This window comes from Hypomesus nipponensis, chromosome 7 (genome assembly GCF_054491055.1).
Source record: "Hypomesus nipponensis isolate SF chromosome 7, ASM5449105v1, whole genome shotgun sequence".
Taxonomy (NCBI): domain Eukaryota; kingdom Metazoa; phylum Chordata; class Actinopteri; order Osmeriformes; family Osmeridae; genus Hypomesus; species Hypomesus nipponensis.
The window spans coordinates 8,416,752-8,439,732 of NC_140367.1; the positions used below are offsets into that span (position 1 = coordinate 8,416,752).

The following is a 22,981-nucleotide window of genomic DNA, read 5'->3' on the forward strand; positions in this document are numbered from 1 at the left end:
CTGCTGACCAATCAGACTGACTTGGAATATCTACATGGAGACAGCAGAGCAGAGGGTGGAAACTCAAACTGTGGTTTCAATACAAGGTAGAGGTAAATACGGAGAGGAGATTTAAATACAAACTTTTTAACTGTAAATTATTATACAGGAGGATTTATAGCTTATGAAAATAGGTGTAATTTTCATGTAAAGAAATGTAAATGGGTTGTCTTAAACTACCTTTATCACAACGTTATACTTTCTGCACGAGGCAGATATTAATGTTTTCTTTCAAACTGAGATATGGACTTCTGAAGATGGATCTTTATACGGCACAGTTAAGACTCTTCAAGGACAAGCTCTAGCTCTGACATGCAAAAAAAGAGTGCCATTATTTCAATCTTTCACCATGAAACACAGCTTATTACAGGCCAAGCAGGACATGTATACCGGATAACCTTCAAAGCGCTGTGTTGGTCCTGTTCATTCAAGCTAAGCCCCCGAGAAATGACTTCTCTGGAGCAGAAAAGACAGTGACAAATCGTTCCCATTATTTCCCTCAATATTATAGTTTAGGTAAAATATAGTGGTATGTTGTCAGATTGCTTGATTGGAGCTGCCCCGTTTTTATAAAGATGAGTACAAACAACCTCATCTTGCAGGTAAAATTTACTATGATTCATGTCTTCTAATTTGACATGGGACAAAGTCCCTTTACTAATTTATCCTAAGCCGGGTTGATTTGAAGCGTTTTGATTAAACTAATTCAGCAACAGTAATTGGTAGGCTGTAAGTAGGTCTCCCCCTGGTTCGAAGGAAAAGTGTTTCTAATCCTTTCAAATGCTGCCAAATTTTCTGGACAGTTACTAGAAGACCGGCTTAGTGAAGTCATCCTGTACAAACTATCGCTTATACATTTTTGAATTACCAACTGTACTGTAGCCATGTATATTAATCTTACATCATTTACTCATTCTGCACTTGCCTTTTAATGAGTCTAACATTGAGTAACACATTAACTTGGCAAGAAGTGCTGATCCTGATCGGTTTCAACTTTCATCAGTGATTTCCATATTTTCAATTTCTTTAAGGGGATTCTGGTAGCCAGACCCAGAATTGTTTTGTTTTTTCTGTTTCCGTTTAATGCACTTTTAACTCTAAACCTGAAGTCCTGTGGTATGGATGGAATCCAGACAGGTGTTTGAATCAGCCTGGTAGAACGTCTGCAAACAAATGCATTAATGTCCATCATTTTTTTGCTTTGGCAGTGCATGTCTAGCAATTAAAAAAGGTGAATAAAAAAAGTGAATAAACAACAGTTTGTCTTGTGGGCCTTATTTGTCTTGAAAATGTTTGGTAAAATAAAAGCATTCTAAAAGGTCTAGTGTTGAGTGGAGGAGCTGGCGAAGGGAGCTCACACAGCTATAATTAACACTGTTCCTTACCACGATGCAAGAGGCTCCAACGGTCACTGAGTGCAGGAACGTATCTCCAGGAAAGCAGCTGGCTTTAATCCACTTGTAATTAACAAGTCAAAATGGATTCTGTGAATTACACCTCAGCGTCTCTTTAATTCTCCATGAAAGATCTGTTTCTGTCGGCCTGTTCTCTCTCTTCTTGGCATGGGGAGAGTAGTGTATACTGGCTAGTCCCAATACCACTGGTTTACGGCCAGTACATCACAACCCTACAGTGGTGTAGTACCCATGCATCTACAGCCTGAAATGACTCCCGGTTATTACCGTTGGAGTATGCAAAGTGTAATTGAAGTTGTAAATATTATTTGGGGATTTTAGACTGAAACATCACAGCACATTCTTAGAATTTCGGAACATCAGCCCCTTTTCATCAGATTATGTCGTGATAGAGTGCGATCTCAGAAGTTGCAATTCATAGACATCTCGTGTGTCAAACCGCCTCCATATTTTAACACATTTCATAGTTTACCTGAACACTGAGTTTCCTTCGGGATTAATAGCGTGTATTTAATTGAGGAATTGAACTTAAATTGGCATGGATGTTGGTAAAAATTATTATGCAGCAGAACAACTATGGGCTCCCGGATATATAAACGCATGACTCACCCAGCCAGTTACAAGGGCTATGGGGAAAGAGGACAGCTTAATTGCCTTCTAGTTCATCAACACACACCATATATGACATGTCTGAGATTGCAGGGGAGGATCACACGTGCTGAAATGAGTGTTTTTCAATAACTCGCTCCACACACAGTTTGTGTGCATGTGTGCAGCACCATAAATAGCACCATTTGTATAAAAATAGGCAGATAAATATAGCCTTGTCTCCAGTAAAGCCTTCATCCCTGTTTGGATATGATTGAGGCAGTCTGGCAGGCATGTGAACGTTTGATATCTTCAGTTGACTAAAGCACATAATGTTTACTCATTGAATTTCAAATTCCATTGGACGTTTATTTCAGACGTAAATGGTTGTGAGGGAGAGTTGTTACTGATAAACAACCGTTGTATTCATTTGATCTTGTATGTGAGGAGGACACAAGCTAAAAATGGAAACTTACTGTGTCTGGTAGAGCCTGTGTTGTTCCTCCAATTTGAAGCTTGGTTGCACAACTCCGCACAAGTAAGCAAGACCACTGTTGTGATGTTTAATGTTTCAAGAAAAGACTATTAAGAACATGTCCGCCTGAGAGAAGAGAAACTTCTTACAAAGTTATTGTAAAAACAAACTCATTACAAGCCGTGCTGTTTGTTTTAATAATGGCATTGCACTGCCTGAGTGACTGTACATAATCTTTGATTAAAACTCGGTTGTCATTTGAATCAGTGATGATTACTCACAGATGAGTAATTTACAGATTTCTTCCGTTGATTCTATCCGTTGATTGATATATTTTTGATCATATCAACTGGAGGCCCCAGAGTGTATGAGTTAGACCCACAATGCAATGTGGTTGATAAGGCAACCAAACTCATTTTGTGTCTTCTGTGCAATCACAGAGACAAGATCATCAATTACAGTGGGCCTTGGTCTGCAGTGACCATGTGTGTGAATGTCTGTGTGTGTACACTATGTGTGTGGATGTCTATTTGGTGTGTATATGGATAAGTATATGTGTGTGTATGCCTGTGTGTGTTTGTGTGTGTATGCATGTTTGCCTCTTCCTTGACCTTGAAAACACACGTACATCATTCCCATTCACCAATTCAATGCCTGATTTAATCATGCCATCTGTCTCTTAGAAACCTCCCATTTGGGGGCAGAGCCTTTTTGCAGTGCTGTAAGACATTTCTTCATCTAATTGGACATAGTGGAAAAGTTCCAAATGCCCAAATATGACACAGTACAGTACTTCAGTAAAAGAGCTGCGCTGACAATAAATGAAAAAAAAAGCGCAAATACTGCTCTCCGTTAAAACATTTTACTCATGACACAACTGCAGAGAAAACCACTTTGTTTTAGCATATATTATTACCTATTGTAAGTTTCCACTTCTTGTTGTTCTTTAAAGATCAACAACCAATCATGGACATCAATTCCTGTGTGGTGCAAAAAGGGTCCTTTGTGTCCCTGTGCTGCGGTGATTGATCATCAATGCCTGCTGTTTAGAGATCTAACAGCAGATTGTTTCTCAGGGATGATGCCATGTCTGTCACACCAGGGTCTGAAAAGAGACTGTCTGGTTTCAGAGAGTCCCTCCACGCACGGTCAAAGCAGATCACTTGGAATGTTGGAGTGTGAAAAGTCAACTCACTTTCGTAACTCTTATTTTAAACCAGTCTCATGTACATGTTGCTACAGAAGAGACCCAGAAACAGTTGCTCTCTGTTTTGCTGTTGACAATGAATCTGAAAGGAGAGATACATTCAAATTTGACATATCTGCTAAACAGAGAGAATGAATTCACCCCCCTGCTGTGTGCTTTCACTGCCCTATAAGTGATCAATCAGTGCTTCCTATGGTTTCTACTCACCCTGTGATCTAGCACCACGCCTGTATGTCTCGCTAAGGCACTGAGCATGCCGAATATGAAAGCCCCCTGATGATGATACACACGCACGCACACGCACGCACGGCTGAAGACATTTATAGCATCCCACGCAAGGGAATTGTCAGCGACATCAGACAAGCTCGCCAAAGTCATACTCGATGCGTTACTATGGTGACATGAGGAAGGGCAGGGTTGTGGATGTGCTGTATTTAGGAGCGTATGATCAAAGATTCTGGAAGTTTACTGAGATGGTCCACTTGGTCACCACTACATGGGAAATAGTGTATGTACAAAAACAAGACAATTCACAATTTCTAATTATGAAACGCTCAGATGTTAGCAACGTTGGCTGCCTTTAATTCATAAATAGCTAGTTTGCTTTCACAAACTGTCCGAATTTCACTAGTTACAGCCTATTCATCAAGCACGGCATGGTTTCGGGTCAGATGGCTACAAAGTTAATCATGTAAACATAACACATATTTACATGCATTATTTCTGCATTAGCGACCAAACATTACATTTAAAAGATAGTGAACATGGAGAAGTGAACATACTAATAACCACAATCCTCCTATCGTTGGGAACTTGATTCTTCCTAGCCTGTATTCTTCTTCTGGTGGAACGCTTGCCAGTCCTCTGTATTAATTCCTCTCCCTGTGAAGTGCAATCTCAGTCTTGCAGGTGTACTTTTACACCCCCGTAGGGAAGACGGTTGCTCTGTTTCATTGTTTGATGAGGCTGCATCGATATCCAATGGGAGTCAGAGAGTGAGCTGACCCACCATTTGTTTAAGAACTACAGTTGACATGGCAACATTGTCATATTCGTGAATTCTTTTTCAAATGCTTTCCTTCACAGAACTTTACCTCACGACACTTTACGGAACTACACAGTACACGGCAGCCTCTAAATAGGATACTCCATTTGTGAATACAGGTGTTTCGCCATCTGTCTGCACATTTTGCATTTTCCTTGTGTCATTGCATTGTATTCAGCCTATGGTCTGCACCTGTGAGTATCACACTGTCTATGGAGGACACTCTTACATTTACATTTAGTCATTTAGCTCTTATCCAGAGCGACTTACAGTAAGTACAGGGACATTCCCCCGAGGCAAGTAGGGTGAAGTGTCTTGCACAGGGACACAACGTCATTCGGTACATCCGGAAATCGAACCGGTAACCTTCTGATTAATAGCCCGATTCCCTAACCGCTCAGCCATCTGACTCCCACTCTTCACTGAACTTCTCCACACAAGCTTCCTTTTTGTTCCCTGCGTTTTCATAGGAGTTAATCCTTGTCTTCTTCGAGGGTTTAGGTTGGTTTAGGTACAGTTTTATGGCCATATGTGAAGCCCTCTTTGACATTGCTTGAAAAAAGCAATACACTATACAACTACTATACAAATACATTTGATTTAATTTGATTTGAGCTACATTCCTATGTAACTGTAGCCTGACTTTGTCATACTCATAATTCTAGTCAAAATATAAGTCTGATAACTCTCCGTTGGGCTGTGAGTATGGGCGTGTTTCAACCAAACTCGTAAAACAAATGTCTCTTCGCTCAATTGGATCTACAACCAATCAGAGCAACGTAATATGTTGTTTGTTGAAAACAAATTCATCCCAAGCGCTCTTTGGTGAAGTGGTTGATTACGTTACTGTTGATCATCTGTCCATCATCGTATAAAGCCCGCCCTGACAATTTCATTGGTCCGAACACCACCTGTTCGGACATAGTTTTTCCCCAACCGAGCTTCCTTAGACCCAACTTCCCGATCAAATGATTTTTCGGGCGGGGCTAAGTTGGGCTGGCAGCCAGGCTAGTGTAACTGCCCAAGTAAATTTATGTTGTCCAGCTTCTTCAGTCGTTTCCCAGATTTTTCCTGCTCAGTCACCTTTCTATCATGAAACAGATGTCGTCAAAACGGCTGTTAATGCTCTCAGCGTCTGGGGCTGTGCCTCCGATTGTTTGGTTTCACAAACAGTCAGGCACCATTAAAATCTAATTAACCTTCAGAGTCACACGGCACCATAAAACGCGTCACCTTCTTGCCCATCTTCAGACCCAAATTATGGGAGAGAACTGAATTGTGATGCAGTGTGTTTCAGCTCAAGATGTTTCTATTTACAAATGAATCGTATGAATTGTTGCTTTATTCCACAGCTGTGTAAACATCCACTCTTTTAGTGGAGTGGATGTTGTTGACTGTGTCTGGTAAAATACTGGCCGTTCCTTGGCACAAACCACTTTTATACTGTTAAAACTGTGCACTTCTAGTTCTTGATTTTCTGCTGCACTTCATATAAATGCATTATTTTGTGAGTCGCTTTGGATAAAAAAGCCACATTAATACATGTAAATTACTTTTGTAACAATGAAATCAATCTCATATCGCCCCTATAAAGACATATACATAAGTAGGAATGGGAATAGTAAACAGCACAATCCAACATGAAATGTCAGCCAGCACAAATTCAGCCAGTCAGTCAAATTCACAAAAATGACTGGTCGATGTGCACAGGATACGATATGATGATGATTCATCCGCGCTGTAGCTCGACTGTCATTACAGTCATCTCATCTGTCTGTTTCCGAGAGCTAATGCTGTGATTATTGGCCTCTCGCGTTCCGGCACTCCACACACACCACTACAACATGCCCTCCTGGTAGTCAATGGAGAGGTCTGTCTCAGTTAAATGAGCGTTTGAGAGCTTTCCTGTGGCTTTTTCGAGTACGGACGTGAAACAATGCCTGAAAATGAGACCTACTCTGTTATCAGATTAACTTTAACCCACTAGGCCTCCAGGCTATGTCAATCTCATTACAGACTACTTACTGAATTAGGATTCAAATGGAACGTTGCCACTGAAAGGCTTGTTTCCATCTCCCTCGTCATTCATTATTGGATGGAGATTCGTCCTTCTTCATTCTTTCATTCTCTTCTTTTTTTTTGAGAGGGGGGGATTGTACTGACTGAACAACCTGAACCCCTAGACTAGAGGTGGAACTTCATACAGTCCTTTTCTGTTTGAGTCATGCTTGTGTCAGGGAGTGAGGCAATCTGGGGGGACTAGGGGGGTGCTGCTGTTTGTGGAGGGTGTGTGTCTGGGGGGGTAAAGTATCCTCTGATGCAATATTCATGGTCACGATTTTGGTATTTGGAAATTTCAACCGCCCCTTGGCAGCACAGGGCCAAAGGATGCCTTGTGGTGCACGTGTGTCTGTGTGCGCGTACGCGTGTGTATGTGTGTGGTGTGGGTGCGCATGTGTGTGTGTGTGGTGTAGGTGCATGCGTGCATGCGTGTGTGTGAGAGAGAGTGTGTGGAACACAACCCTTCTATCCCCAGCTGTTTACATCTCCCCAGCACGTCGGCGGCTGTTTCCATGGTGACGGGAGTAAAGATAGTCGGGATGTCTCTCAGACCTGGTTCTAAGTGAGGGGCTGACTGCTGGACGGGAGTGAAAGAAAGAAGAAGCCCAGCAGAGTGTCAGGAACAGGGGGAGAGGGAAGACCTCTCATTATCATCACGTCTGTCATTGTTGATAGCAGGAGCAGTAAGACGAGTTCCATTCCAGAGGTAGATTACAACATACTGTGGGTCTGGTCTTTGTTTCACCAACAGAAGAATAAGATGCGTTAGCTGGATCTTAATGGTGAAGGCATTGTGGTCTTAATGTAGTTTTCCTTAAGGCGAAATCGGATGATTTCGCAATAATACCTTTGTCTTGGATTGCCTGTAAATGAATAATTAGATGTCAACCTGCCGTGACCGGTTGAAGAAAAAACCCAACAATCACTTAAAAGATAAATATGTTTATGTGATCTTCTCACATAGCATGTACGTTTACTCTATCCACATTGTTTCAACGTGATATATGTTGTCCTTTTTTACAATTTGACATTATGGTTTTTTAGCATGCACTTCAGTATGCCAACAGATGGCTCCACGAATACAGACTTCAAACTAGAATTGTCCTCACATTTAAAACATACAAAACATGAACCTGGATCAATAAACCTTGACAATTGTGGAGGATATGGAGAAGCACAGCATTGGACTACCATGACTTGTACAAGTAACCAAGAAACATACTCTACAAGAGACACAAAAATACATGTTCTGAATTCAAAGGATAAACATCTTTAGAATTACAACTTTGTCATAGAATACATAATGAGTAGTGACCTCATTGTTAGGTCAGAGCAGCAGTGTACTGTACTACACAGGTAGGACTGGGGCTAAGGGAAGGAAACTTCACAGCCAATGACTGTTGACCATCTTAGTCTTTCGATTGGTAGAGTCACAAATCAATCCTCATTCAGCCAATGAGGGGATGATTCCTTAGCTTTGAATTCTTTTTATAGACATACGTGTCCTCATTTTCAGTTACTAAAATCACAGTGTGAATCGGTGCATTCGGATTTGGATTCTTATTGCAAATCTTATCTAATTGTTGGGGATGGTGTTAAGTCCAGGGTAACATATCTCAATAAAATAATCTTTATAATTTTTTCCAACGTGTTATAATTGTTTCAAGCTGGTTATCTGAGGGAAGTAAATATTTCATAACTAGGTCTTACTTTACTTGCCCTAACAATTATTTGTTATAGGTCTATAGTTCCGTATTCTAAAATACACACATTTGTAAAACACACACCAGAGCAATGAACCCACTGAAAACTACCAAGGGAAACCAAAGCATTTATGGCCATATGGAACATTTATTCAACTTAGCACATTAGTCTCTCTACACTGTATATATGTAATAGTTCATATATGAATACACTCCATTTTTAGAACACAAAGTGCCTCAACTGATACGTCTTAAAACATTTATTGCGATGGGAAACACCACGGTAAGTTGAGTGATTAACATGACAGATCGTGGATCTTCTCTGCCAACTGCCTCGTTACCTGACTCGCCATCAAAGGACAGGTGAGGGGAGGAGCTTCTTGGCCCAGGTATGCTGTGCTGTGTCCTATTTACAAATCCAACATGTCTATGCATATACAGTAGCTAGCCTCACTTTAGGAATTGTCCTTTTATTTGTATTCTTTTTTTTACTTTGAATTGTTTCCCCCTCCCCCCTCATGTCAAGAAGTAGTCAGTGTTCGCATTGGAATCAGAATAGTCGCAGAGTTCTTCCAGTACTGTAATCCTATGATTCTCTGAACTTTCTTTGTTCTAAGTCTCGGACAGTTTCTCTCAAAGTGATCGTGGACCTGAGGCTGTCAATCAGGCCTCCATCCCCTGCCTGAGTGTTCCATTGGGCCATGTCCACGGTAACGCTTCATTGTCTGAATGAGGGATCCACACCCAGAGCGAGTCATAATCCACTGCCGATGATTGCTCTATCCCACCGTCATTCACATATGAAAAGTCTGAACAAAATATAAACAGGTCACATCTCTAAATATCAGAAATGCATCTGCCTCTGTAGAATACAGCTAAGTACGCTAACATGCAGACTGACGTTAATTCAAATCTATGTATTTACATTTGCCCCCTTCTCAATTACAGTAAACATAATGTAAACATGGATTGAACTGTACACAAATCTATCACATTCTATGAATGTATAGACTTCATTGTAAACTCTCAAATGCTTAGTATTGCCATAATTGGGGAGCAAGGGGTGATTCAATCATTTATTCCCATACACACAGTCTGGAGAGACTGTTGGCTGAAGCTTGTATTTAATTTGGAGACAGTTTGTGTTAAAGCGTAAGATACACATGATGATGAGCCAGTTGCTTAGCAACCTTACTGCTACTGGTATAGACATAAGATTGGGTCTTCAGCCTCGCCTCAGCCTCGCACCTGTTGTTACTTTGGCAACAATTTATTTGTGGCGTAAAATGTCAATAATAAATCAATCAATCAATAATCAATAATGAAACATATTGTTATTAATTTATTTGTGTGTGTGTGTAAAGAGGACACCGGTTGATTTTGAGAAAGATTTAGTGACATGATCAATGCATCAAGGACATTCCTGCTGTCTGTCAGAGAACAGAGGTCAAACACAAAGTATGGTTCTTGGTTAGGGCTTTGTACAGAGAGAGAGATAGATAGAGAGAGAAGTATGGAGACAGAGAAAAGGAGAGAAGGAGAGCAAACAAAAGATAGAGAAGGAGAGGTAGAGAGAGTGAACAAAAGAGAGAAAACGAGAGAAGGAGAGGTAGAGAGAATGAACAAAAGAGAGAAAACAAGAGAAGGAGAGGTAGAGAGAGTGAACAAAAGAGAGAAAACAAGAGAAGGAGAGGTAGAGAGAGTGAACAAAAGAGAGAAAACGAGAGAAGGAGAGGTAGAGAGAGAGGAAGAGAACATTTGTGTTTGTGACTGTATTGCTGTATTCACATAAAAAGTAATGATATCCTCAGGAAATACAAATGTTTATGATTTCGATGATTGAATTACCCCTCTTGCTGAACACCAGAAGCACATATCTACATACACTGTAGATCTACATTGGGGTCTGAACCTTCATGCCACTAGGACAACAATTTTACCTTAGCGGAGATGCCTTTATCCCTCCGTCATTAAGACAGAACGCTGTTCTCTGCTAGAGTGAAACCAGTAAAGACAACCTCTTTGCAGTTATCTGTGAGTAAACAATCGGACACACTTCAGCTTGGCAACAAGGCAACAGTTGACCAAACACAGTTGAAATTAACAGAGGAGGAGCGTAACCCACATGCAAAGTGAATAACAAAAAGCAAACAATAATGTTTGTTTTCTTGTGTGTTCCGCCAGTGGAGACAAAGCCAAAAGCACGATGCAGACACAGCAGGTCAGATCCGAGGCACATTCTTAGACCCACAGTTTTGATCTTCGCTCCTTGTTGTTTTTCTGTCTGTCTCTCCCACCACATTGCTTGCAGACGATGACAGGATGGTCCATGCAAGCATGACTAGGCCTAGTGGAAGGTGGGAGTGACAGGGGGGTGGGCAAGGGGGCGTGCGTGCTTGCGTGAATCAAGACAAAGTCCTACACATATCTCCCATAACTCCCACCCCAAAGAAAATGACAAGAAGCAGACACAATAACAGTCATGTGAGATTAAAATGAAGCAACATAATTTCTTCTTTTTTGGAAGCACTTTTTTTTCTTCAAAATATAGAAACATAGCAACATATAATTTCCCTGATCCTATAAGTCTCCATCATGAAATGTTGTGACAGCTACTTTTCAGGCAACCGCAAAAAAAGTCCCTTATTGCCATTAATATACAATAATATTGAACTCATCATCATTTCAAAGTGACGTAGGGCAAGCTAAACTAAGGTGGTCAACATCTACAGCATCAATAGTCCATTAGGAATGGGGATAACATGAGGTTAAAGTATCCAAGCCACTAACATCAGTCCTGATAGTGGCTGATCAAAGGCGACAGCATTTACAAAGTCTACGTGACTGAGCGATGTTGTTACTCGTCAATGGCTTGTTGTGGGTGTATGTGGATGTGGGGGGGTGGAGGGTGGAGGTGGAGGCTGGCCTGAGCCACCGCCAAGGCCTCACAGGATGGAGGGGATGGGGGATCGGGAGCGCCTGAGCGGGCAGGGCGAGTCGTAGGGCGAGGTGACGGGAGACAGCCTCAGAGCGTTAGCGGCCATGCCTGCTATGTTGCTTAAGCTTCGAGATTTCTCACAACCTTCGGACGGCGAGCGAGCGAGCACCGGGGGGGGGGAGGCAGGAACGGGGACGTGAACACACACAGGCAGGCACACGGTCAACGTTCCCAGTCCAAGACAACCAAGTGAACCGAGACAAGACAAAAGACAGGAGACAGGAGACAAGAGACAGAGCAACAGCAACATAGTGTATGGTGAAGACATGCACAAACAACCCAGGTGATAGATAGAGGGTGAGGCCATTTCACTGAATACATTGGTAGGTCATAAAACAATTTAAATTATCTTAAATCCTTATGGAGAGGAAGTAAAGCCAACATGCCTATTTCCTACAATGAAATCATTACTGTGCGGTTAATTCAACCATGTATTAAGAATAATCCTTGACAAATATGCAATATTCCAATTGCAAATTAGTGGCATTATATGCAGTCATGCTGAAAACAGCTGTTCAATTATAATTAGCTCACATTTGGTATAACAGTCACTGAAAACAACGCAAAAACTGAGTTATGTAAACATGGTATATGCAATGTTGAGCTATGCCCTGGACACCACACATCATGTAGTATACAGAATGATAAGTATTTCCCACATAAAATCATAAAAATGGTAATGACCGTGATAATGAGTCTTTAGCAGAGAGAGTCAGTGAAATACATTGAAGTCTATTATAATAATCTCATAGCTCCACACTGTAGGATGTAAGTATCCGCTATCGGCAAACCTCCTCCGAACCAGCCAGAGTTAACACAACGCACCAGTTAGTAGCGTAAACACACACAGGGATAAGAGGACCAGCCACCTTCATAGAAAGCCAATCATCCTTCGTGGACAGAGCTCCATTCACTGCACAGAAAGAGAACTCTAAATGGACGCGCTTCACAACCAGCCGAGAGGGGGTGGAACAAAGGCTGGGCCTGAATTCGTGCCGACAGGTAGCACGGCTCTAGAAAGGACCGCATGTTTAATGCATGAACCCTGGCACAGTGCTGTTCACCACCACCCACTGGGCCAGCATAGACTCACGGCCCAGCTGGACGCCCGCCTCCTCACCCTAACAACAAGACTTCAGTAGCGTGGTATTGGGAAGTACCGGGTGACTACATTCCCCACAATGCACTGGTCTGTGGAGGGGGGGAAGCTAAAGCCAGTCCCAGGTGAGCTGAAACCAGCCCCAGGTGGGCTGTCCCCGGACCCAGCGCCGTGCTGGTACCTTGGCAGGGTGCTGCTGGGTGTGCCTGGGGCAGAGTGAGCTGATCCTCTGATTGAGGAGCTGGCAGATTAGTGGTGGTAGTGGTTGTGGTGCTGTTCACCGAGCATCCGAGAGTGGGGCTCAGAGAGGCTCTTAGCACATGTGCGGTCATCTTAAAGACGCCTACCTCGTCCTTCACAGGATTGGAATTCTTATTCAAACCCAATAAGAAAGCGGTTCTAAGAGTGTGGAACATAAGTGGATATATTGACCTTGTAATTACTGGTAGACTTGTGTTACTCTGCTACTTCTCCAGTACCGTACAGTAGCGGAGAGTAGTGTTTCAGGCCCTACAGCTATTCCGTGAAAAGCAGAAGATTGAGAGCCTTCTGGAGAGGCAGTTAACTTCTGACGGCAGGCAATTAGCTGAGGTTTAACCGAGTACCATATTACACTGCAGATTAACACAACATTAACATGCTTCAAGATGGAAGAGATAACATTGAGAAATTAAGAAGCTTTAGGCCTACACATTCATTAAATGATGTAAAAGCATATTTTTTATCATGAAAATATCATAGCAGGACAATTATTTTCTGCACATGCAGCAGAGGAAATAATCTGTTATTTTACAGACAGTGGAGTCTCATCTACATTTACATATTCCTCAGTCTATCGCTTTGTCAGTCTAATTTCATGTTTAGTCTTCATTTGATTATTTGGTCTACATTCCAGTACAATAAATGGATATTAGCATTTCCTTTGGGATTTTTGAATCTTCAAGATGTACACATCTTGTGTGTTCTGACACTGTATCTAGATACCACAATGAGTTACCTCATGTATCTATGACACCCCCCACCCCATCTTGAAATTACACACACACTAACTGAATAATTTATATTTGCATCTTATTCCAGTTATAGCTAGACTACACAGCTTTGTGTCTGGAAAGAAAAGAATATGGAATGAGTGTTCAATTGAGTTTGTGAATGCTGTTAGTAATAAGATGCAGGAATCTGATGGGTTTGTCCAAGTGTATAATTATAACAACATATTATGGTACATTTCATGATAACATCATGGTAACACTTTACAATAGTGCAATTGCAACAAAATGTCATATGGAGATCTAATAAAACAAGTGGGATGGTTTCCTCCTAAAGCACGTGTCAGTAGGACATATTACGGGATGGCACCTGAGTACCTGTCTTGCGCATCCCCCCATCGGCAGGGCAGGTGTAGTCACTGGCGGCCAGCAGGAAGCAGGTCCCCTCGCTCCTCTGGTCCTGCTCCCGGGTGCTGGACCGGCGCATGGGAACACGCTCCTCTGGGGACATGGTGAGGTCACTTCCTCCACTGCAGTCTGCTGAGAGCACTGGATGATGTAGGTGAAGGAGGGAGGGAGAACGACAGGAAGAAAGACAGACAGAGAGAGAGAGAGAGAGAGAGAGAGAGAGAGACAGAGAGAAAGCAAAAGAGAAAAGGAAAGTGAGAGAAGGAGAAAGATAGGGTAAGGTGTGGATAGGGGTGAGACAGTGAGGGGTTGAGGGGTCAGGAGTAACATCAAACAGCCTCCCACATCAAGAGCACGTGCCAAATGCCATGAGGACCTCCACACAGCGGGAGAGAGGTCAACGTTCATATAGAGAGGACACAGTCGATGGAATGAGTCGAGCCACGCTTTGTATTTTGTTGCAATGAAAGCAGTCGCGCGGGAGAAACACAACAGACTTCTGTGCGAGAGATGTGTGAGTCACACCTTATGCTGAGAGAACACATTTATCTGGAAGAAATGTATGAGAAGGGTAATCGGAATTTAGATAAATCTCCAATGTACGCTACAGTACTGTGCATTGGTGGTTCATTTAAAAGAAATCTCTATGGATGATTTACAGATTGAATCTTAAATGCCATATAAAACCATGGCCCGCAGTACATTAATGAAATACAAATATTGTCTCGTAAAGTAATTTATTGCTAAAAAACCTACAGCATACGCATACCCTGAGGAATTCCTTCATTATAATTCAAAGAAAGCAGGAACACAGAGGTCGACACAAATTTCCATCAATATCAGACGTGTCAGAGTACGTTACTGACACAACCCTGCAGTGGAGAAACAGCCACCTACTCATCCAAACACAAAAGAACAATCCCTCCTTCGAGGCCAGACTGTCTATCCCTGACTAAAATCTTACACTAAAAAAGATATGCTGTATCTATGTGTAAATATACAGTACATATATATACAGTATTTCACCCCCATCACCCTCATCCCCAACTCTCAATTCCTTTCGCATGCCTCCCTTTTCACTGTGGCAATTTGACAAAAGCTGTGAGTCGCAAGTGTTCAATCTTTCACGGATGCAGAGGAGAGCTGCAGAGGAGGTGGAGACCATTCAGAAGGGAAAACCCTTCTGTTCCCCGAGGACAGTCAGTCAAATGGCCTCCATTTTCCACCTGAAATGAGATTTTCTTCTAGATTCCCCCTCTCTGTGTCTTCTCCTCAATACATAATACCCCATTCCCAACTGGCCTGGAAAGCGCCACATGAATATTTCTCAGCCCAAGCCCTAGTCCACCACAGCATGACCCGCCCCGGTCTCACCCACATTCCCACCCATTCCCCCACCTTCCCCCACCTTCCCCCACCCTCCCCCGCCTTCCCCCACCTTCCCCCACCCTCCCCCGCCCTCCCCCACCCTCCCCCGCCTTCCCCCACCTTCCCCGCCTTCCCCCACCTTCCCCGCCTTCCCCCGCCTTCCCCCACCTTCCACCGCCTTCCCCCACCTTCCCCCGCCTTCCCCCACCTTCCCCGCCCTCCCCCATCTTCCCCCGCCCTCACCTGAACGATGGCGCTCCGGGACCCTGCTCCCCTTCACGTGGCAGAGGTCGCCCTGCGTGCTGTTGCAGGTGGTGTTCAGGCAGGGGGTGTCCAGGTCGGCCTTGCAGTAGATGGGGGAGCCCCCCTGCACAGCCTGGGGGATGTGTTTCTTCCTCTTCTTGGGGAGCTTCTGCTTGGCCATGGCCAGGGAGTAGTACATCCCAAAGTTATTCACAATGACGGGCACGGGCATGGCTATCGTCAGCACCCCCGCCAGGGCGCACAGGGCGCCCACCAGCATGCCCGACCAAGTCTGCGGGTACATGTCGCCGTAGCCCAGCGTCGTCATGGTGACCACCGCCCACCAGAACCCGATGGGGATGTTCTTGAACATGGTGTGGTCGCTGGCGGTGGGGTCGTTGGGGTTGGCGCCGATGCGCTCGGCGTAGTAGATCATGGTGGCGAAGATAAGCACGCCCAGGGCGAGGAAGATGATGAGGAGGAGGAACTCATTGGTGCTGGCGCGCAGGGTGTGGCCCAGCACGCGGAGACCCACAAAGTGACGGGTCAGCTTGAAGATACGCAGGATCCGGACGAAGCGGACCACCCTGAGGAAGCCCAGCACGTCTTTAGCAGCCTTGGACGACAGGCCGCTCAGCCCCACTTCCAGGTAGAACGGCAAGATGGCCACAAAGTCGATGATGTTCAGCACGCTCTTGATGAACTCCAGCTTGTCCGGGCTGAAGATGACCCGGACCAGGAACTCGATGGTGAACCAGAGGACGCACACTCCCTCCACGTAGGTGAGCGCGGGGTCCGTCTCAATCTCGTACTGCGGGCCCGGGTCTGGAAGGCTTTCGTTGCGCACGGGGTCCGTCTTGTTGACGATGGTGTTGAACGCCTCGTGGGTCTCCAAGCAGAAGGTGGTGATGGAGACCAGGATGAAGAACAAGGAGGCAAAGGCTACGAACTGAAAGACAGGAGAGAGAGAGCGAGAGAGAGAGAGAGAGAGAGAGAGAGAGAGAGAGAGAGAGAGAGAGAGAGAGAGAGAGAGAGAGAGAGAGAGAGAGGGAGAGGGAGAGATAGAGAGCGAGAGAGGAGAGAGGAGAGAGAGCGATAGAGAGAGGAGAGGAGAGATTAATGCCATTAGATACAATAACTGCAGATTGAGGTACAACCTATTAGCAAGAACATTCAATAAACATTGAATGTTATGTCTAATACTGTATAAAAATAAGGAATCAAAAAATGAATAACAAAGAAGATAGAAAAGTTGACGGTCGCAAAACATCACGTCAAAGATGGCGTGTTTGGGCCATGAAACTGTATCGTTTTGAAGGTCTGCTTTTCAGAGCTGCAAGGACGACAAAACCAAACCATGTTTTCCAACTTTGACTTCTCAGTAGCAAACAGTTCTGCTGGAGCATCATCAACTACTACAGACACATGTTCACCCGGCTGCTGCTGACCAACAGGAAGCAGAGGTCACCTCTGGAGGTTTTCCTGCCTCCTGTCTAACTCTCCCTATATGATTGTCTTTCTTTCTGTCTCTCTCTATATTTCTCTGTTCCCTGTTCCTTCCTGGCTGGCCCAGGACTTTCGGCATATGGCCGGCCCCAGGAAGCACTTCTCCCTCTGGCCTGGGACAGACACATGCTGGGGTAGAGCCGCCAGGGACGGAGGCATGCTGGGACCGACTGGCCAAGGTTCTGTGGCCTGTCAGCAGCAAGTGGCACCTCTCCCCTCCTCTCCTGCTTCCCTCCTCTCCTCCTCTCCTTTCCTCCTCTCCTCCTCTCCCCTCCTCTCCTCCTCTCCTCCCCTCCTCTCCTCCTCTCCTCCTCTCCCCTCCTCTCCTCCTCTCCTCCACTCCTCTCCTCTCCTCTCCTTTCTCTCTCTCTCGCGTCCCCGAGCTACAGTGTCTCCAGAACACGGTTCTCCGGAAGGCCCCAAGGCAAAGTCAGGCAGAGACAGATAAACAGCCCTCATGGGTCCTATTTGTTAGCCCTCGAGCCTCGTTTACTGGGCAGGCTCTCTGGCTCACTGGTGGGGGTTGATAGGAAGGAGGAGAGGCTTCTGGGATGGATCTGGGATTACTGTAACTGGGATTGATCATTTAGTCAACTGACAGTTATTAGAGACTAAAGACCTGAAGACAGACACTATGGTGACCTTACACACAAACTGTTACTGACATTTAACACCCTAATATCAAGTTCTGAGCAAGAAATAATACCATAACTTTGGACAAACACCAGTATGGGTGTGTGTGTGTGTTTGTATTTGCCACAGGTGCACAATTTACCACTTTCCCTCTCTACACCCTCCATCAAATTCTCTTGCTCCGTTTTACTTCAATACTTAACCTTTATTTAAGCAGGGATGGTGCAATTAGGACCACAGCAAAGGGTCTGGCGTGACAGGCACGCTTCCAGGAACCACATCACACTCTGCCTTCTGGTTGGATTGCATGACTCACACTGTCTTGCTCAGGATATTACTGGCACTATGTGGGTAACCCTCGTTCCTATGTAAGTGCAACTGTGTTTTCAGAATCGTAGCATGTTCTGTGAACCATGTATTATACATGGGTTCCTACACTGTTTTATACATGTTACTTTAACAGTACAGTCTTTGCCATTTATTCATCATTTTTTTGGTACCAAAAGGTTTCCGTCAAACTACTCATCCATGATTTATTTGCATTTGACTGAATCAGTGAACTGGCAACTCCAGTCTCCAACTCATGAATATGTATAAAACCCCACACATATTCAAGACAACAGCTGTGTATGATGGTGGTGGATCGATTCTAAATGTTAAAGTAATACGCAGGACACCAGCTCAGCTGTTACCGGAAGTCAAATCATCATCTGTTCACAGGAGTTCGTTTTTTATTTGTCCTTTTTTCTACTTCCTAGTTGTGAAACAACTGTTATTTCAACTCCATTATTACAAAAAAATTACTTTCTTACCAAGACAGATTGTGTTTGTTCAGTTTGCCCCTGTGCAGAGTATACCAAGCAAACAAAAACAGACTGTGTAGTACTGGGGTATCATTTGGTGTCACATACACGTGTGACAGGATGACAGGATGTGCCTTATCTCCACTCTCTCATTAGTCCCCCCTATGGCCTGTAACGACCAAATGATGTCACTGGACATAGACAGGAAGACTTGCCCTCGCACGCGTGCACACACACACACACACACACACACACAGACAGACAGACACACAGAAGAAGAGGCTAAGAGAGAGGAAGACAAGAAGAGAAGAACAGATGAAAAGAAGAGTAGAAGAGGAAATATGCGCATGTCTTCCCTTCTCTCTCCCTGCTTTTCCTGTCTTTAGAAACATATCTGAAACCCCCCCCCCCCCCCCAAAAAAAAATATTGATAAAAAGAAAACGAGATCAAGCTCTTTACGCATGTATTTCATGTGACACACTGCATACTAAATGACATTTTGGGTTCCAAGCACGTTCTCATGCTTACTCCCATAAATCCCGTTGTGGGAGGTGAGGAGGCCCGCATCCCTCAAGGGTAAATACTCAGCACATGTACAGTTTAACCTTCCATCACCACGGCCAGTGAAATAAGGCTCCTTCTCTCTTCCTCTCCCTCAACGGGGAACTGCTCCAATCAGCCGGCCTATCAGCCAACACAAACAGCCGACGGGAAGCAATTCGCAGACCAGATCCGATGCACGGGTCGTTCTTCAGAAGACAAATCGCATCACTTTGTCGGGGCGCCTCAGCCTGGAGCTGTGTGTGTGGACGCGTGGAGACACGAGGAGGAGGGCAGACAACACGGGTCAATCACGGTGCCATCTCCCCCGACACATTAGCCTCACCAGTCTGACTGGAAGCAGGAGAGTCAGACAGGCACACTGACACTGGAGCTGGGCCAGGGGGATACTATGAACTGTAAGTGATACAATGATGGCTTCCACCAAGAAGAGGAGGAGAGAGAATGCAGGCTGGGAGGATGATGAGAAGGGGTACTGAGGTGTGGAACGCTTCCCGAGAACAGAAGGAAATTCTCAAATGCGTTGCCGTGTTGGGACACCCTGGCAAACGTCCACGGGAAAAAATCCCCCCCGGATCAGGAAACCACGCCTTCGCAATCCTCTTCGTAAACAGCCCGGCAGGTCCGGCCAATCAGAAAGCCTGTTACTGGCGCCTCCTCTGGACCTCCACCATCTGTTTTGCGGTGTGGATGTAGAGCTTCGCAGCCTGGCTTCGTAAGGAGCAGCCGAACACCACATGACTGAGAACAGCCATACTGTCTTGGCTCTGTGCCCCCCCCCCCACCTCGCCTCCCACGCCCCCCTCCCCTCATAAAGCGTGTGTGACATCACCACATAGAGGGGGACCCCGAAGGTTTCGACATAAATACGTTTTTGCAGATCACCCCCCACACCACCACCACCAACAACTCACCCCCCATCCTTGACCCCATCACCGACGGTTCCTTTCCCATCCTCACCCCCATCCACCCACTGGCTTATTTGTGATTTGTGGTTTGGGCTAGTTGGAACAGCTACGACAGAGCAAGCCAGTCTGTTCCGCCTGGATGCACCGTTATAATGCACTCTCACTTCAGGAAGACCGGAGGCAGTGCCTATACCTGCGCAGGGATGCACAAATACACTCCATCAGGGCTGCAAACACACACAGACCAGCTTCAGTACCACCCCCCACACACACACACACACACACACACAGAGGCTCCAGCTGGGAACAGGAACCCCAGGCAGACCCCCGTCTGCAGCTCCTGTCTGCTCCTGCCTGCTGCTCCTGTCTCTTCAAAGACCCCCCCCCCACCCCTCTGACATCACAGTGCTGACATCACAGCAGTGTCATACTGGGAAACAAGCAGCAGGACCCTAATGACAGGGGGAAGACCATGTAGCCACAATCATACACGTGTACACATGACAGGCAGGGATCACACATCCAGAGACATCATCTCCCTGCAAATAGCATCTGGAATTGGCCCTATTTTGACAGCTATCTCGTTTCCTACCGGTTCTGAAATTAGACAACAAACCCAAAGGAGCGCACTCTACTGCGATTGGTTGATTACCTGGTTTTAACAACCCACATCACGCAAAACAATTATATAAATAACTTGCCAAACAACCCGATTTCTCTCTCAGCCACATCTTATAGGGGACCAACCCCGGGAGAAAAGACACTCGTATAAAGTAAATGGCCAGTAGCACCGTGGAAATGATGATCACACAGAGATACTGAGGATTATCTGGGAGAAGCGAGGTGACAAGACAAGTAATAGATTGTCCCATGTTACAATGAAGTCCTCAAACAAAGACTCCTTTTATCACACCACAGCCTCCACTTCTCCCCTCATCCACTGCCGCCATGGTAACGGCGCCTTTCTTTTTTTTTTTGACAGCTCGAGATGGTGAAACGTTGATGTGGAGAGAGAGAAATAGAGAGACAGAGGGAGGGATGGAGAGAAAGACAGAGAGAGAGGGAGGGATGGAGAGAGAGAGAGAGAGAGAGAGAGAGAGAGAGAGAGAGAGGGGGAAGGATGGAGGGAAAGAGAGAGAGAGATAGACAGAGAGATAGACAGAGAGAAGGATGGAGGGAAAGAGTGAGAGAGAGCGGGAGGGAGGGAGGGGAATAGCAGGAGGTGGAGAAGACGAAAAATGAATAGTCTAGGTTTGTTATTTGGCAGAGAAAGGAAAAGGGATTTCCCCCATTCTGTTCTCTTTCTCTATCTCTGTCTCTCTGTTTCTGTCTATTTCTGTCTTTTTTTCTCTTCTCCGCCACCAATGAAAGAGGGATTTCTTGTGTTGAAATATGACAAAACAAGAAGCAATAATGACTGGGTGGTCGCTTTACTGGATTGCCGATTGGCCTTTTATTTGACAAAAATTGCAGGCTTAGGTTAAAATGGACCAGATGCACATTTGATTGATGAAAATCAGAAAGGTTGTATTCAGATAATCACCGAGGAATAAATGAGAGACAACAGTTCTTTCTATGAGAGAGGAAGGTTTGTTCATCCCCTGTCATTCAATTTCTCTCTGTCTTTTCCCCTCTCTTCTTCCACGGTTTTCCCCTTTCGCTCTCTTCATCTCTCTCTCCCAGCTCTCTCTCGTGCTCATTATACATCTTGCCATGACGTGACAGCCCTTCTCGCTTGGGGAACCCTTTCAAACCCACAGCTTTTGGCAACCCACCAGATGTCGGGCTAAAAATAGCATATCAAAAAATTTCAGGCGTTCTAATTTGAATAATTCATTGTCACTTTAGCTAGTGAAGTAGATGTGGAGGGGGGGGGGGGCACAGACAGTTTAATTCACACCAGACACTGCGCTGCTAGTCTACATGGCATCCAAAGGTTTACCAGAACGACAGGTAAAACACAGTCATGTCCATTCGCCCGTAGCCTACTGTGCCATATCTGCTGTGGGGCAATTAAAGATGAAAGGAGGCAGCCCATTAGTTAGTTCGTAACTGTCAGTTATCAAAGAGGCACGAGGGGTGGAAAGTTTTACAAATACACAATACAGGTCAGAGACACGCACAATGCCCATGTACCACACGACAGTTGTTAATAGACAAAGAGCTCGGCGTCCCCATAGGACAATGGCTGATGCTGAAAGTCTCAGATGTTTATGTATAAAGGATGTCTGTATAGATAAACATACTGTATGCAACACCATACATGTCAGTCGACTACCAGTGTCTTTGCAATGGATGTGCCAGGAGGGGCCTGTCGAATGGCATCTCATCACGTTGTTTAACACACTCAACCTGGACTTCACGTAAACACGGGCTAGCGTGAATGGGTCATGTACTGATCGTTCCGTTCGCTGACGTCATCTGAAGAGGATTTGTAGCGTAGCTGAAAGATCCTTTTTCAGGCCAAATAAGCAGAGCCACTTTCTGTGTGGCAAATGTATTTTGTGTGTCTGCTCAGAGCAGAGCCCAGACCTCACATCAATGGGGCCTCTAATGGAACTTCATTTGACTGAGGAGATGTACGGGAGGCAGAAGTGGCAGCCATGTTAATGGACAGCAGAGATGAAGATCAGTCACAGACATTCAACAACTCCCCCTTTATAATGTCTGCAACCACATCTTGGTCCAAGTTCTATGATCCCTGATTTGACAGCAAACAAAAAGCAGTAATCTCTTAAGATCAAATGTGATTTGATACAGTTGTTTAAGTAGAGACAGAATTACTAAATGTTTGATCCTTCCTACGTAACTCCCACCCTTCCGTTTTCTTTTTCCTCTCTTCCTTTATTCTTTTCCTCTGTCCTTCTTTGTGTGTACAGTATGTGTGTGTTTGTTCATGAGGATGTGTTTGTGGCTGTGTGTATGGTTGAA

At 44.8% G+C, this 22,981-nt stretch overlaps 1 protein-coding gene across 2 annotated transcripts in view; it reads right to left on the reverse strand.

The window, feature by feature from the left end:
• Positions 1 to 7,756: 7,756 nt before the first annotated feature.
• kcnc2 (potassium voltage-gated channel, Shaw-related subfamily, member 2) overlaps positions 7,757 to 22,981 on the reverse strand; it is a 41,736-nt gene continuing 26,511 nt past the window's right edge. Inside the window, exons 2-5 of one of the 2 annotated variants that reach the window (XM_084701297.1) lie at positions 15,639 to 16,587; positions 13,998 to 14,168; positions 10,474 to 10,565; positions 7,757 to 9,342 (exon numbers count right to left, since the gene is read on the reverse strand). In XM_084701297.1, coding sequence (XP_084557423.1) covers positions 10,504 to 10,565; positions 13,998 to 14,168; positions 15,639 to 16,587 — 1,182 coding nt within the window. In that variant the 3' untranslated portion in view covers positions 7,757 to 9,342; positions 10,474 to 10,503. Of the gene's footprint in view, positions 9,343 to 10,473; positions 10,566 to 10,587; positions 11,616 to 13,444; positions 13,457 to 13,997; positions 14,169 to 15,638; positions 16,588 to 22,981 lie in introns of those variants that run through there. The other variant, XM_084701298.1, reaches the window with a different exon arrangement.